Genomic DNA, 14,860 nt, shown 5'->3' with positions numbered 1-14,860 from the left:
TTATATTTCATGCTGGTCACTGTGTCCTCCTTGTCAGTCCATGAGCTCTGTTCAGTTTGCAATACCTGCTATTGTTAAATTTAGGTTTATATTCACCAACTTTACCAAGGGGTGCTGCAAAGCGGGAGGAAGGTAGGTGTTTGTTGTTGGTTTTGCAAGAGTAGATGCTTAAATTGTGGGGAAATTTAGGTAAAGACCTGAACATTCAGACTAAAATCTCCTCAGGGATTTCCCAGAGGCTGGATAATTCACCGCTGCCTTCAGCTTGCTGGCTGAGGAGCGGCAAAATCAGCCTGAGAGAGGGAATGATGAACGTGGTGAATGAGGGAGCCTCTCGGGACTCTAGCTGGTCAGAGTGACCCCAAGATACGTTAGAAAGTCTCTTTTCCCAGCCTGGCAGTCGAAGAAGGAGTCAGAACTCTTCATTTCTCAGTCTCAAGATTGTTTATTGTATCTTATCTATAAAATTCTTTCTCCTGACCTGCTGAGGTCTGCTCAGCAAGACAGTCAGAGGCACTTTGCCCACCTCAGAGGCAGTGTTGTCTTTTTATACTAAAAACTACGTGTACACTATTTACAGTAACTTTCCAATACCTATCACCCATGTTAGACAGTGAACTTCTACTCTAAACCAATCTAAAAGTGCCAACATCACAGCAGAAGATGGAGGCCAAGAAGAAGGAGAAAGGCTGGACATGCCCAGATTCCTCCATCTTGCCCCCTGAACCCACATTCTAAAAGCTCCAAAAATTATTTTTCACCCTGTGATAAATTCACTATCATTCTACTTAAACTTTCGTGGCTTTTAATTCTACATATAAGGTTGGTAATTGTTTTTCTAAGGGCTAAATCAAAGGCACAGGGGTTTTGGGCTCTGTGCCAAGGTCTCTTAGCCCTCTAGGCAGGGACTCGAGTCCTCCAGGGCAGCCAGAGGAATTTCTTGAGTTCTGACAGGAGCCTGGAGATGGACCTTTCCATGCGGCTAAAGGAACACACCGCTGCTGGGAGAGGTGGCACAGGGGAAGGCAAAACAGCGGCTGAGGGCAGCCCTGTCCTCCCGCGAAGCTGTCACGGAGGCGCCGCTCGCTGAGAATCGGCCGCAGCCCTTCTGTCCAGGGCGCAGAATAAATCCTGCCGGCAGCTTGCACGGCAAGTGTCGCTTTGGGCTGGTTTTGTCTTCAGTCGGCCGTCGGGCCGCGATGCCCCCGCCGAGCGAGGGCAGCCCTGGTCGCGCTGGGCCGCGCTGGCCCCTCCCCGGCTGGGCGGGACCGGAGCCAGGCCCGGCCGCTCCCGCCCGCCGCCACCGCCTCGGCCGCCGAGCCCCCGCCCGCGGGCTCCAGCCCCGGGCCCGGCACCGCCCCCGACACCGCCCCGGCCCTGCCGAGGGGCAGGATCGGCGCAGAGGGGAGCGGTGCCACCATGTTGTGCGGGGGTGCCTCGGCGGCCCGGCCCGCCACCGAGGAGACGCAGCGGATCGCGGAGCAGGTGAGGGGCCGGGCGCGCCCGGGAGGGCCCCGTCGGCGGGGCAGGGCCCGTGCGGGGCCTGTGCGGGGCCCAGCGTGGGCTCGGCCATTGCTGTGCGCGGCTGAGCCGAGACACCGCCCCCCGGTGTAAAAGGTGGGAGGAATGGGGAATGCGCGGAGCAGTCGCCGGCTTCTGGAGCTCTCCTTCCCTGTGCCCGCGTGGCGTGGCCCTGTGGACTCCAGAGGGACCGCGGGCAGCGCGGGGAAACCCGACAGAGCCATTGCCTTGAGCTCGGGGAACGAGCTCCTGTGCTTCTTACAGAATCTGAACCTTGTGCTTGCGTGTGGGGTTTTGGTTCTTTGTTGTTTGTCTGGGAAGGGGGGGATTGTTTGTTTTTTGAGGGGGTGAAACGTGGAATAAAGCAAGTTAGCTTCTTCGCTGCTTCTGCTTTTCCCCAACACAGAATTCAGCTCCAGCCACAGCTAGCTCCAAATCCTGATGCTACTTACAGTACCTGAGATTACCGCTCATGTTATTGGACCACACGCTTTTATTCTAAAAATGCTATTGTGCAACTAAATTCTTTCAAAGCACATGTTCTTGTTGTCATGGAAACTCAAGTTCCTTCTGCTTTTTGGCTTTGTCGGCTAGGACGTGGTAAGCTGGAGAGCTAAGATGAAGGATGCGCTCCAGCTTCTGACACTCTTTGTCACTGCCTGGGCCTGTTCCCCAGGCAGGAGTTCCCAAACACATACAGAGCACCGCAGCCACTGAAGTTAACATTTAGCTTGTACAGTCTGAGGATTCTGTGTTTTAGGAAAAGGGAGAGATATGTGCATCTCCTAAGCACCAGCCTGAGTTTGCAGCAATAAGCACACAATTGAGAATTGCTGAGAGTCATAATTATTGCTTTGACCTGAAAAGGCCTACATGTCATGTTAAAGGTGATGCAGATATACAATTAACATGGCTTAAAATTAGGTTTGAAATCCTGACTTTCTGTTCTGTAGCACACTGCAGTGGTTTGGTAATCCAAAAACAAAATCCTGTTGGATTCAGAAGTGACCAGAATTAACCGAAAATCTCATGTTTTCATTTAAATCACCTAGATACTTTAGAGTTTTGACTGCCAGTTTAAATTACTTGCTTAAATTAAATACAGGTGGGAAAACCCAAACTTGAGACTTACCCATGCACTCATATCCTCATCTGGACACTGCTGGAGAAAACATTAATTTTGTTAAACAAGGTAGCCTTCTGAAATCATTTTGTTTGCTTAAAGTCAGGTCTTTGTGGAGATTTATTACAGCCTGCCAGTTTGCTTGCCATAAACATATTCCCTGTTCCTGCTTTTCAAGTTCTTGCCTTCACTTTACAGTTTCGTAAGAATCCTTGTGATGGCCACATGCTGTTCAGTTTTGTGACCCACAGCAGGTGTAGTGTCACACGGGGCAGGAAGGCTTCCTTTGGCAGTGTCTGGCTTAGGAATCCCATAGGAACAGCTTCCTCACAGCAAGAATTTCCACCCAGGCCTGTTCAGCCTTGGCTTCTCACTGGTAACTGTGGCAGAGCTTATCCAGGCAGATTCTGAACCATCTGTTTTTAACTGCTCTGGGAGTGCAGGGCAGTGGAGAGCCTTCAGAGCATGATCATTTCCAGCCCTGTGACTGAATCATGGATTGTTTGGGTGGGAAGGGACTGCACTTCCTGCCTGAGCCCAGGGTCAGCATCCTCAGGCTGCTCAGAGCTTTCTCCTGTCAGGTCTTGAAAACTTCCAAGGTTGGAAACTGCACGGCTTCTCTGAACACTCCTCCTGTACTGCAGCAATGTCCTCAGGGGAAATATTTCTCTTTATATCCAGTCTGAGCCTCCAGTTTTAGTTTATGATCATTGTGTCTCATTCTTCTGGCATCTGGAAAGTTTCATCCCTGGAAAGACCCTGGCTTCTTGTAGGTACTGGAAAGTTTTCTTCAAAGCCTTCTCTTCTCTGGGCTCAGCAAGCTCATTTTCTTCCTCTCCTCACAGCACAAGTGTTCCAGCCATCCTGGTGTGCTCATGGAGTGCTCGTGGTCACCCTTCACTGGGCTCAGTACAGTTTATTGGTGTCTGGCTTGTACTGGGGGCCCAGAACTGGGCACAGGATTCCACATTTTCTAACAAAGGCCAAGTAAAGGGCAATAATCACTCGCCTGTCTTCTGGCTAAGCTCCTGCTGATGCAGCCCAGTATGCCATTAACTTTGGTACCAGCAGGACACAGTGCTGGCTCCTGTCCTCCAGGACTTCCAAATCCACACTGAGATCAGGTCTTTGGGAGAGTATTTCTGTCTGGGATCTCCCTCTCCACACTGACTCAGGGTACTCATTTGTCACATGCTGTGGTGACTCATTGCCACAAACACCCTGACAAGTTTGCAGCTGCAGGACTCTGAGCTCTCTGCACCCAAGGCCCAGTGTTCAGCTCGCTGGTAGAAATACAAAATGTGCTGAGCTGGGGTAATGTAGTGACCTCAGAAACCAAAGCTGCCCAGTGCCTAGGATTGCTAAAGGAGAACAGGACAAGAAAGGGTCAGTGAGAGACTTAAGTCTGCCCCGCTGCTTAAAATTTGTAAAAGTGTGATGAAAACTGAAGCCACTTGCTCCAGCCTGTGACTCAGGAGAAGGGGAGGAGGTGGGACTGAATCATGGCACTTTCTGGGGCTGTGCCCTTCAGTGCATCTCAGAATGCAGCTTGGAGTTCTGTATGGCAAAAAACAAACAGGAGAGTGTCCAAACATCATTATCTTGCTTGTGACATACTGATGATAACCTGGAAGGAGTGTAGAGGTATGGCCTCTGAGAGAAGGTAAAAAGCATGGACACAGGAACAGGATGGTCACTGAAAAGGCACCAGAGTTCTGGGAGTTGGAGAGGTGGGAGAGCATAACTCTGTTGCAGGAATGGTTCTTCTGTTCCTGCTTCATCTACAGCACCTGACCAGTGGAAAGTTGGCACTTGTCTTTCGCCAAGGAAGCCTGTGGGATTTAGGCAGGAGTGTAGATCTATGTATATTCCTTGAATTTAGGAAAAAGGAGAAGTACACCTTATAGCTGGAGGATCTACTTATTGCTGGTACTACTGCCTTGGGAGTGAAGGGAGGGCTATGCAATGATGCAGCGCAGGAGGTGCAGCCTGGAGCAGGCAAGGACTTTGCAAGCAAGGACTCCAAGACTAACTCATCTTGCTCTGCAAAACAAAGGCTGAAATTTTCTGCTTTCCCGACCAAGAATTTTCCATATATCCACAATGTGTTATAGTGCTCAGTGCAGGAGAGAAGAACTGTATTTCAGGAGTTCATGGCTCCCTCTTGGGTACTGGACAGGTTATTGACAGGTTATTTTGACTTCTTGAGCGCTGTTTTGCAGTTTGAAAACACAAATTCCAGCAGACATGCTGAAAGAACTGCCAAGTGTTTTCCAGACTTGGCGTCAGCCTGTAGTGACTGACTCCCACCTCCAACTCAGCTTTGCCACCTCCCTAGGTTCCTGGTCCTGCTTTCACACAAAACTTAACATGATTCATTTTGATCTTTTAATGTCTTGGAAAAGCAGGGACTCTGTGTTGGGGAATTCAGCAGCAGTGAACTGTAAGCCTGAAGTCCTAAATACTTGAATCTTTCATCATTTCTAAAGAACCTATTGTTTCATTAAGGTAAAAGCTCAGATAGAAGAAAAAGAAGGGAAAGCCTTGGATGTCTTCACTGCAGTGGAGTTTAAAACTCAGCTGGTTGCTGGAACAAACTACTTCATCAAGGTAGAGGACATTGGGTTGTTTCTTTTATATTAATGTGTATAATCTTTGGAATGGTGGGGTTTTTCCCTTTCTTAACTAGAGGATAATGCTTACGATTTGACTTTAATAAGAAAAAGAATTGTGCATTAAAAAACCACAAATATCCACCTCCCAGCCCTCTCCCTATCTGTTAAATAGAGAGATCCTCTTTTCTCCATTTTCATGGGAAATTAGGTGGTATTTCTGCAAAGTCATGGCTCCTAGTCTGGTTTAAAACAAGCCAGTGGTTTCTCTTACTGCCTGTCTGCTGCTCCATCCTCAAACCAGCCCAGCCTCTCCCACCCCTCCTGCTGCAGGCTGCTCCCCCTGCAGCGATCTCACTGGGTCTCATGCTTTGCAGGTCCATGTTGGGAATGAGGAGTTCATGCACCTGAGGGTGTTCAAGAGCCTCCCCCACGAGAATGAGCAGCTGAGCCTCCACAGTTACCAGGGCAGCAAGACAAAGCACGATGAACTGGCTTATTTCTAACAGCCTTCTCTGCCGTGTTTCCCTGGCTGGTTCTTACGTGCATTTTCTACAGGCTGCAAAATGTTGATTCCTGCACCAACAAAGGCAGAAAAAAAGTGTCTTTTTTTTAAAGTCATGGTGTAAAAAATCAATTTCTTTTATGCCATTCCCTTCCTGTGCAATCTCCAAATCTGAGAGTCACAGGGCTCTCCTATTACCTGCACTAATGTAAACCCTACTTTTATTGCAACTTAACTTAGGCTTTAGTGCAACCTAAAGAGAATACTGTGGCTGAGTCCTGTTTGTGGACTTCCTTGGTCTGGAAATCAGAAGGGGAATGACACCAGCACTCATATATTTGCAGCAAGGAACAAGAGGAAAGCCTCAGTCTTTTCTGTGCTGTTTTGCAACTGTAAATATATGTGTAGATTTAAATTGTACTTTGTATTTTATGGGCAATGAAGCAATTTTGCAAGGAAGAGAAAGAGGCTTACAGTAGTTTGAAACAAACATTCCCGTGGTAATCATGCTCATCCTCTTGCAGCAGTAGCGTGTAATGTCCCATAGAGGGTGTGTGAGTTTAAAATACCAAACCAGCTTGCTTGTGCTCTCAGTCCTATGGAAAAGTCCTGGAAAGGAACTTGAGCTGGACAAATGCATTTATAACAATAAACATTTCTTTTGACTTGAGATGGCATCTTTGACTGCGTGTTAGTGTTCTCTTCACTGGTTTTCACAATTGATTATTATCTTGCTCAGCTTTTTTTCCTTAACTGTTTTTTATATTCCAGATAACCTTATGTTTATTCTATATCTTAATTAAAAATACTTTATTTTAGTCTTGTGACAGACATGAAATCTAACAAGAAAGACCTCTGCAGGTATATCAGCATCAAAATGAAAGTATGGACAATAGCTTTCCCAACTTATTTTATTAACTGTCATGGGCAGAATCCCCTTAGGATTTGCAGAGGTGAGGCACTGCAACACATGGTGTCTTAGAAGTAGGTCAGAGGGTCATCTCTGGTTTTGCCAGTCTGAAAGCTGACAAGGCTGGGACCTAGGTTCTCATGAGGAAGACTCAGAAACACCTTTAAGTGGACATATTCAGAAATGGAAACCTGGACCTGGAAAACCAAAAGAGCAGGGAAGTGAAGATCATGGGCTCAAAGCAGGTTCAAACAAAAGGCTGTTCATCACATTCTTGAAAGAACATCTTGGTTCAGGATCTTAATTTTAGATGTACCTCCATTTTCACTTCAACAGCTCTTATCCAAGTTTGGGTAGTAACTGGTGGCAGAAACTGTCTACACCTGTAGAAAACTGTATTAAAAACCCTCAATCTCAGGTGAAGGGAAAATGAGCAGAACTGCTTGGGCGTGGAAGCACCAGAAGATGCAACAGGAGAAAGGTTTTGATGGTGTCCTATTTCAGTCACCAGGATGCCAGCACCTTTGCTCACAGCTTCCTGACACACTCATAGGAGACAAGAGACAATGAGGAAACCTCCATGACTTGGGGGTGGGACACGGTGCAGGCACCATGTCAGCTCCCAAAGGGTACAGAAAGATCTAATACAGAAAGACCAGCACGTGGTCCTGAGAAGCAATGACAACCTGAAAGCCAGAATCCCTGGTCTGCTGAGTTACTCCAAACACATCAGTGCCTGAACAGGGAACCTGACATATCCTGGTGCTTTTGGGAGTGCTTGGGAATGACTGGAATACTCTTCCAGAGAAATTCACCTCCCCCCCTAGAAAGTCCTCACATAAAGACTTGGCAGGAAGCTATAAAATTTCATTCTTAAAGAGCCAAGCACAACAGGTACTAAACTCTCCCTTGGTGAGGGACATGGAAACTGTAATGCCTTAGGCTCCAAGAGGTTTTTACATGCTTTCTGGTGGCTGCAGTGGGACACTATGCTTGGTCTGAGTTGCATCTCAGCTGTAAGTCTGCTGGTAAAACATCATGAGGTGGAAGATTCAGAAATATAAAAGAATTTGTTCCAGTTAATGCTAAAATGAGGGTGTATTCCAACAGTGATGTTTTCCATCACTGGTAAAATTGGGAAAGAAGAGACAAATCATCCATGTGCAGTGTTACAAATGGATTTCTTCCAAGTTCAGTAATACATGAATCTTCGTTTCTGAGTTAAGAGTTCTTTTAAGGAAGCACCTGGGAAAGAAGGTTTGGCAGCATCTGTCTTTCCTGGGATCAACTAAGTATGAGAAGTGTGGAGCTAAAGCTTAAAGTGTCTCTCTGCAGAATTACTCTCCCCCAAACATTACATGCCAATTCCTCTACTAAAAGAATTATTCCAGTTCCCTTGGAATATGGCATACCCTGTCAGGCACATGCCCACACACACGTGGGGTTTCAGCAGTCCCAGGCCATGCCTGCTCTGCTCCACAAGGGCAGCCTGCTGCTCAGCAGTACTTGCTGGCCTTCAGATGAAAAATACACCCAGACATTTCTTCTGTGCTACTTCACAGAAAGCTGCTCACATCCATCAGTCAGGGTTTCCAGTAGAGGAGGAATGGTGCTATCACAGAGATCCAAATTAAGCATTACCCAGTTTTCCTCTGCAGTAGCAGGGGTAGTTTTGAAAACATAGAAAGAACCAGCAGGCAGGTTGTGTACCTCTGCAGCACCTGACACATCAAAAACCAAAACATCAACACACCTGCTTGCATGCAAAACTAGTCAACAGACATGTGTGCACTGCATCACAAAATTGACTCTATCTCTCCATCAGTTCCTCAAGCTTCAATTTCATCCCAACAAACACAACTGAAGGACTCAGATACAATTTTGCCTTGAAAGGAAACAGGAAACCAGTTATGACTTGTTGAAATAATTTGAGTTGGGAAGGCAATCTATAGTCCTTGAGGGGGATAATCCCAAGAAGCTTACCAATCATATCTGAATAAGCATAGGGCATGTTTTGTAATATTTATATTCCTGCTGACAGTAGTGCCAAAAAGAGGAATTTTATAAGCATTTGGAGGTAGTCCCCACTTCTGTTACTCACATCAGATAGTTTTCTATGATGTTTGCTTCTCTTTCTGGCTGTAAGCCACTCTGCAAGTCACCTGTATCATTTAATTCCAAAACACTCACTCCTACAATATATACAAACCTTAATATAGTACATTGTCCCAGCAACCACTTGAGTCTTAAATACTATGGCTGTAAAGACACCACAGTTCATGTTTGCCCGGCTTTCAAACTGTGGCTTCACCTGTAAAAGAAAGGGGAAAATGATTGGCAGGTTGATACTTAGGGATTTCTTTCGTATATACCACTCCAATTTTCATCCTTCCACACATACTCCCTTAATGAAACTCCACAAAGTGACTGAGGGTGCTCTCAAACCCTTTGTCCAAATCATCAGTAAAGATATTAAACAGGACTGGCCCCAACACTGAGCCCTGGGTGCACCACCTCTGACCAGCCAGATGTAACCACCTCTCCCTGGGCCCAGCCATCCAGCCAGTTTTTTCACCCAGTGAGCAGTGCATCTGTCCAGGCTTCTTCAGTGGAATGCTGCAGGAACTGGAGTCAGAGGCTTTGCTGAGGCCCAGGGAGACAACATCTATAGCCTTTCCCTCATCCACTAGGCAGGTCATGGAAAGGGATCACGTTGGTCAAGCAGAACCTGCCTTGCATGAACCCGTCCTGGCTGGGCTTGAATCCCTGGTTGCCCTGCACATGCTGTGTGATGGGACTCAGGATGAGCTGTACCTTGACCTTCCCTGGCACTGAGGTCAGCCTGACAGGTCTGTAGTTCCCTGGATCCTCCTTCCTACCATTCTTCTAGATGTTCTTTTAGAGGGGCATCAAATTAGTCAAACTCCAGTTGTGTGAGACCTCCCTGGTTCACCAGGACCACTGGTAAATCATGGACAGTGGCTTGGAGAGCTCTTCCATGAGCTCCCTCAGTAGCTTCAGGCGGATTCCATCCAGCCCCACAGATTTGCACATGTTTAAGTGGAGAAGCAGGTTACTGCTTCCTGCTGGATTGTGGGAGCTTCTTTGTGTTCCTTGTCTCTGTGTTACAGCTCAGGGAGCTGGTAGGAAAACAGGTCTGACTATTAATGACTGAGATTTAAAAGGCTTTAAGTACTCATCCTTTTCTGTATTTTTTTGTGGCAATGATTTCCTCAACATCCAGCAAATGATGGAGATTCTCCTTAGCCCTCTTTTTGTTGCTTATATATTCATAAGAACACTTTCTGTCATTGCTTTTGGCAGTCACCAGAGTTAAGGTCTAACAGGGCTTTTGCCTTTCTGACTTTCTGCATAACCTCACAACACCTTTGTTATCCTCCTGAATTGCCTGCCCCATCTTCCAAAGCTTATAAACTCTATTTTTTATCTGGGGTTCCAGACAAAACCCTCTGTTCAGCCAGTCTTCTTCCCCACCAGCTTGTCTTTTGGCACATGGGGACACCCTGCTCTTGCACCTTTAGGATTTCCTTCTTGAAGAATGCCCAGCCTTCTTGGATCTCTCTGCCCTTCAGGACTGCCTCCCAAGGGACTCTTTCAACCAGTCTGCCAAACAGGCCAAAGTCTTCCCTCCAGAAGTCCAAGGCAGTGGTTTTGCTGTTGCCCTTCCTTACTTCTCCAAGAAATAAAAACTATCCTATTTCATGATGGCTGCATGAGCACCACACAGAAAGCAGAGACACTCTCTGAGGCTGGGTGACGTGGTGCCCCTCTGCACATGACAGCCACAGCTGGTGACCGAATGCATTACTGAGTTTGGGCAGAGGAGCAGTGTCAGTGTCAGTGCCAGCCTGCTCAGGCTGCCCTGGGCTGGGCCAGCAGCACCTCAGTGCTTCTCACCACCCACCTGTTTAACAGGAACCCACTGAATTAATTAACTTTCCTAGTATAAGCATCTACAGCTGGCTGCCACTCCCATGACATTCCTTCCTAGCAGGAAGGTCAGAGAAAGCACCCAAGGAACATCCAGATCGTTTCCAAAGAGCCAGAAATTATCATCCTGTTCAGCTTCCTCATGATTTCTCACCCTGCTCTTCTGCTGAGTACCTTCCACAGGGTTTCTATCCCCAGGAACAGACAACTATTCTTTCAGCTGAGGAGCTGCTAACTCTGGCAAACCAGGGAAATTTTAATTCCCAGCAACCTTCCAGCTGACAGGGGCAGGGGCCTCCTAGAATGCTCCTAAGTGGCAACTATTGGTGCATGATATTCCGCCCTCAGAACAAAACAAAACAAAGCCACTTCTCTCCAGTTTTGCTCTCTCTCCTCTGGCCACTATATTCCCCCATTTGTCATTTACAGACTGAGCCTTCAGTAAAATCAAGAAGGCAAACAGCTCCTTAATCCTCGAGTAAAAAAATTAACATTCCTAAGCTCTTATCTAAAGCATCCTAAACCCAAAACATTCCTCAGTTTTGGGCAACAGCTGTAAAACAGGGAGACCAAATAACTAACATTCCTCAGCTCACTAATTATGGCTAGAGACAAGGCACAGGTATAAGTAAATAATTATATAATCCCATGAGCATCCCAAGTTTTGCAAACGCTCTTCACAGCTTCACTGAAATGATAGGAGTTGCTTCTCTGCTCACCAGAGCATTAAAGCCCCCAGAATTGCTTTATAAAAGGGTGACACTTATGCTGGAAGGATAGCAGGATTCCCCCAACATAAGATTTCCATAAGAATATTTTCCTTAGAGAACTATACCAAACTCTCTGCAAAGGGGGAAAGGATCAGGAAACGTTCTTTTTCCTGCTCTCAGCACAGAGCAGAAACTTCACCTTGCAGAAAATAAAGAGCAAAGAACAATCTGTTTTCACTTTCCTGATGCTACTGAGAACAAAAGAAGACTAAAATTAGAATCAGTCCTTTTCTGGAATCAAACAGAAACTTTGCACTATTCACATTTCAGATTCCCTGTGTGCCCTGTACTCTGGGAGCATTAGCATTGCCTGAAACCAGCATTCACATTTTCAAGTGCCTGTTCACTCACAGACACTCAAGTGCTGTGGTTTCACCTCCAATACACACTGCAAGACTTCTGATGACCCATAAATAACACAGCCCTGCATTGAAAACGAAGCTCAGTATCTGGTATAGTGCTCAAGGCATTTCACAGACTCATTAATTAAATTTCACAGCTCTCAGCTGGCCCCATCTTAAACATGAGGAAACAAGAATGGCAAATACACAAAGGTGCTACAAATCCCTTGCTAGGGTCTCCCCTCCATAGGTAAAAGGGAATTTCTGATCTCTGCAAGTGCTGCTCCTTCAAACATTCCTGCCAAAATAGAAGGAACAGTGGTACTGCTTCCAAGTAATTCAGTCAGTGCCCCCCAAACAACTGTAAATCATCCATTTCTCTTTCTGCTCTGCAGTAAATCATCTCTGACTAACCTGTTACCCCAGACTCCAGCCCTCCCTCATGTACATGTCCCCAGCTCTGGTGACCCCAGCTGTGACTGACCAATAAAGCCCTATAATGGAAGAAGGCTCAGAGGAACAGGGGCGCGTGACGTTCCACCCATGAGACTCGGAGAATAATGCAGGGTGTGACTGACCACAGCCTTTGCAAATAAGCTGACTATCTCAACACAAAGGCTGACCACGGGGTGTTTTTGATAAATACTCTGTCAGCAGAGGGGGTCACGTGATGGTGTAACTCCCCGAGTTCAGTAAGAGAAAGCAACACACCCCTGAGTTAGCCAGAGCAGCACGGGGGGAGTGAGCACATGGCTCTGCCCAACCCTGAGTATAAAAACTAAACAGCTGGGCAAAAGAATTTTGAAGAAAACTGCTGGCTAAAGGTGACTTCAACCCACATCCCCCTTCCTAGTCACTGAGGATGCCCAGTGTGCTGACACAGAGGGTGTTGTACACCAGGAGTGCAGAACACCCTGGCATCCTCAGAGAACTGGGATTGCAGTCGCTACATTTTGCCAAGAGTAACTTAGACCTGTATCAATTTACCAGCATATTTGTATCAGTCTGCTAAATCAGACACCTCCTGTAACATGGAGTGTCTTCTAATCAGTAAACTGAATGTTAAAGTTATCCCCTCCACCAGTGGACTACAGAAAAGAGCCCTCTCAGAGTACTGGGCTGCCTGGTCTCAGTTGCAAGATCGCAGAAGCTGTGGAAGATGGTGGTGCAAACTCTGTCCTCGGTGGCACAGGAAAGAAGATACCCTGCACATCAGGTATAGCGAGTGTGCTGCAGTATTGGCCAATGCATTCAGCCCTGCTACTTCCTATTTTTGCTTCCTCAAAGAGTGCCTGAGTGCAATTGCCAAAGGGACAATAGATCGTCTTTCAGAGGCAGAGGGGTGGAGACGATTGGGTGGGTGGGAACCCCTTTCATTCCTCGAGATGCATTTTATACTTTCTTTAAAAAGAGCTGCTGCACTGCAGGGCATTAGAGGATCTGCAGAGGTGCTGCTCACACAGCTGCTCTAGTTCAGGACCACTGCCTGTAACCAGCCACCTGGCAACTGGGCTCACTTAGTGGCCTGCCTTGTGCCAAGCTCATCTTGCCCCACCAGCAGCCCCTGTATCACAGCTGTGACTCTAGAAAACATATAATGCCAGCAGGAAACACAGAATTTAAAAGCTTTGTCTTGAGTACACAATTCTTTACTGCATACTAGCGTGTGGTTTTTCCTGTGCAGTCCTTCACTGAGGAATGAACTGTACCTGGTACAACCTCTTCCCTTCCAGTATGCCACCTCTCATTTCAAACAAGTGACCTCACTGCTGGCATAGCAGAGCTGGACTTGGAACTTCACACAGACATTAACTGAAGGTAGCCAGTACCATGCCTGGCCATGGACAAAGAGGAGACACAGAAGTGGCTTTTCTCAGTCTCACCAAGGCACTTCCTACATAGAATGCTGAGAAAACACTGCCAGTCAAGGGAATTCCCACTTTTAGCATGAGCCTCTTAGGTTTAAAACCTGGCTCAGTCTTCCTGGCTTTACACAAGCTTCAGGAATGGCCTCTTTGCACACAAGTAACTTAATCTAGAAAGGGGGTGCAACTCACCTGGTTAACAAGCTGCTGAACTTCTGGAGTAGCTGGCTTGGTGTCAGATAAGCCCCCAGGCATCATGGTGGCAGGTGACTTCTGGGAAATGATGAGTGGCTTTGAAGAGGGAAGTTCAGCGCAGTCTGAGCAGAGTCCCCAGGCATCTCACATATATACACACACACATGTGTCATGGAACCATGTGACCTGCAACACATGGAGCCTACCATTACTGAACAGGAGGAGACAAATGGGGAAAAGGGGGGGAAAAGCAATGTAAAGCATTGGCAATATTATTAATAAATGTAAAAAGCACTTAAAGTAGTGCTTATGGTCTTCACATCCAAAAGAAAAGCAAACATCAGCCTCCAGTCACCCTCATCTTAAAGAGTTAGTTTGGGCTGCAGCTGGAACCTCTTGCCTCCCCACCCATGTGCAGATGACTAGGCTGAGCTCTTGGGAAACAGATCAAAGACACACCCAGTATTTCCCAACACCTTTACTGATCAGAGGAAAGGATGCAGCACTTTCCTTAGCATAGGTCCCGTTTAACTTGAAATTTTATTCTCTCAATATCCTTCTAAGTGGGGAAACTGGAGCAGATAGCATCTTACATTCAGTGACTTTCCTCTGCCTGACCAAAAAGGTGCCAAGGTAAACACCAGCATCAGAAGTAGCAAATAATTCAATCCTAGATTCAAGTAACTACTGCAAATAAGGCATTTCTGCTTCTTTCCCATCAAACCAAGAGCTGCATTCAAGCAATCATAATAGCAACTGAATGTGCAATAAAATCTTTTTAACTTCAGTGCCAATTTCCTGGAAGACAAAGTACAATGAAAAAACACAAAAGCTGTCCCAATTTCAACGTACGCTGTTAAAACAGATCACAGGAGAACATATAGCCAGAAGTATTCAATCTGCAGTTACAGTCACATGGCACAGTCACACTCATGAATGTGAATGTACAAAGCTCAAATCCTACTGGGGGAAGGCTAATAACTGCTAGCAGCCTACATGGTAAGGGAGAACTAACACTTCAAGACCACAGAAAAAAATTAGTCCCTGTCAATATTTCTGCCATCCCC

At 46.6% G+C, this 14,860-nt stretch overlaps 2 protein-coding genes across 2 annotated transcripts; one reads left to right on the top strand and one right to left on the bottom strand.

Moving 5' to 3' along the window:
* The first annotated feature begins 1,248 nt into the window (after window positions 1-1,248).
* Window positions 1,249-6,198, top strand: LOC129117410 (cystatin-B-like). The gene is made up of 3 exons (XM_054628057.2): window positions 1,249-1,485; window positions 5,153-5,254; window positions 5,634-6,198. Exons 1-3 carry the CDS (start codon window positions 1,420-1,422, stop codon window positions 5,760-5,762), a joined length of 297 nt encoding a protein of 98 aa, XP_054484032.2. The 5' UTR covers window positions 1,249-1,419; the 3' UTR covers window positions 5,763-6,198.
* A 456-nt stretch (window positions 6,199-6,654) lies between these two features.
* LOC129117411 (cystatin-A-like) lies at window positions 6,655-13,920 on the bottom strand. Its single transcript, XM_054628059.2, has 3 exons — window positions 13,791-13,920; window positions 8,881-8,982; window positions 6,655-6,868 (listed from the first exon to the last, which is right to left on the bottom strand). The coding sequence occupies exons 1-3, from the start codon at window positions 13,854-13,856 to the stop codon at window positions 6,740-6,742; spliced, it is 297 nt and encodes a 98-aa protein (XP_054484034.2). The 5' UTR covers window positions 13,857-13,920; the 3' UTR covers window positions 6,655-6,739.
* Between the last annotated feature and the right edge of the window lie 940 nt (window positions 13,921-14,860).

The sequence above is a fragment of the Agelaius phoeniceus genome, chromosome 2, assembly GCF_051311805.1.
Source record: "Agelaius phoeniceus isolate bAgePho1 chromosome 2, bAgePho1.hap1, whole genome shotgun sequence".
Lineage (NCBI taxonomy): Eukaryota > Metazoa > Chordata > Aves > Passeriformes > Icteridae > Agelaius > Agelaius phoeniceus.
Note: the sequence above shows the minus strand (reverse complement) of the source record. Positions and strands in the feature narration are given on the sequence as shown.

What these genes read in the sequence shown, in the direction of transcription:
- LOC129117410 (XM_054628057.2), top strand. Translation starts at nt 1,420, where the DNA reads ATGTTGTGCGGGGGTGCCTCGGCGGCCCGGCCCGCCACCGAGGAGACG. An exon ending in CGCAGCGGATCGCGGAGCAG is followed by an intron (nt 1,486 to 5,152) that starts GTGAGGGGCCGG and finishes TGTTTCATTAAG; the next exon opens with GTAAAAGCTCAGATAGAAGA. An exon ending in GAACAAACTACTTCATCAAG is followed by an intron (nt 5,255 to 5,633) that starts GTAGAGGACATT and finishes CATGCTTTGCAG; the next exon opens with GTCCATGTTGGGAATGAGGA.
- LOC129117411 (XM_054628059.2), bottom strand. Translation starts at nt 13,856, where the DNA reads ATGATGCCTGGGGGCTTATCTGACACCAAGCCAGCTACTCCAGAAGTT. An exon ending in TTCAGCAGCTTGTTAACCAG is followed by an intron (nt 8,983 to 13,790) that starts GTGAGTTGCACC and finishes TTTCTTTTACAG; the next exon opens with GTGAAGCCACAGTTTGAAAG. An exon ending in GGACAATGTACTATATTAAG is followed by an intron (nt 6,869 to 8,880) that starts GTTTGTATATAT and finishes TTGGTTTTCCAG; the next exon opens with GTCCAGGTTTCCATTTCTGA.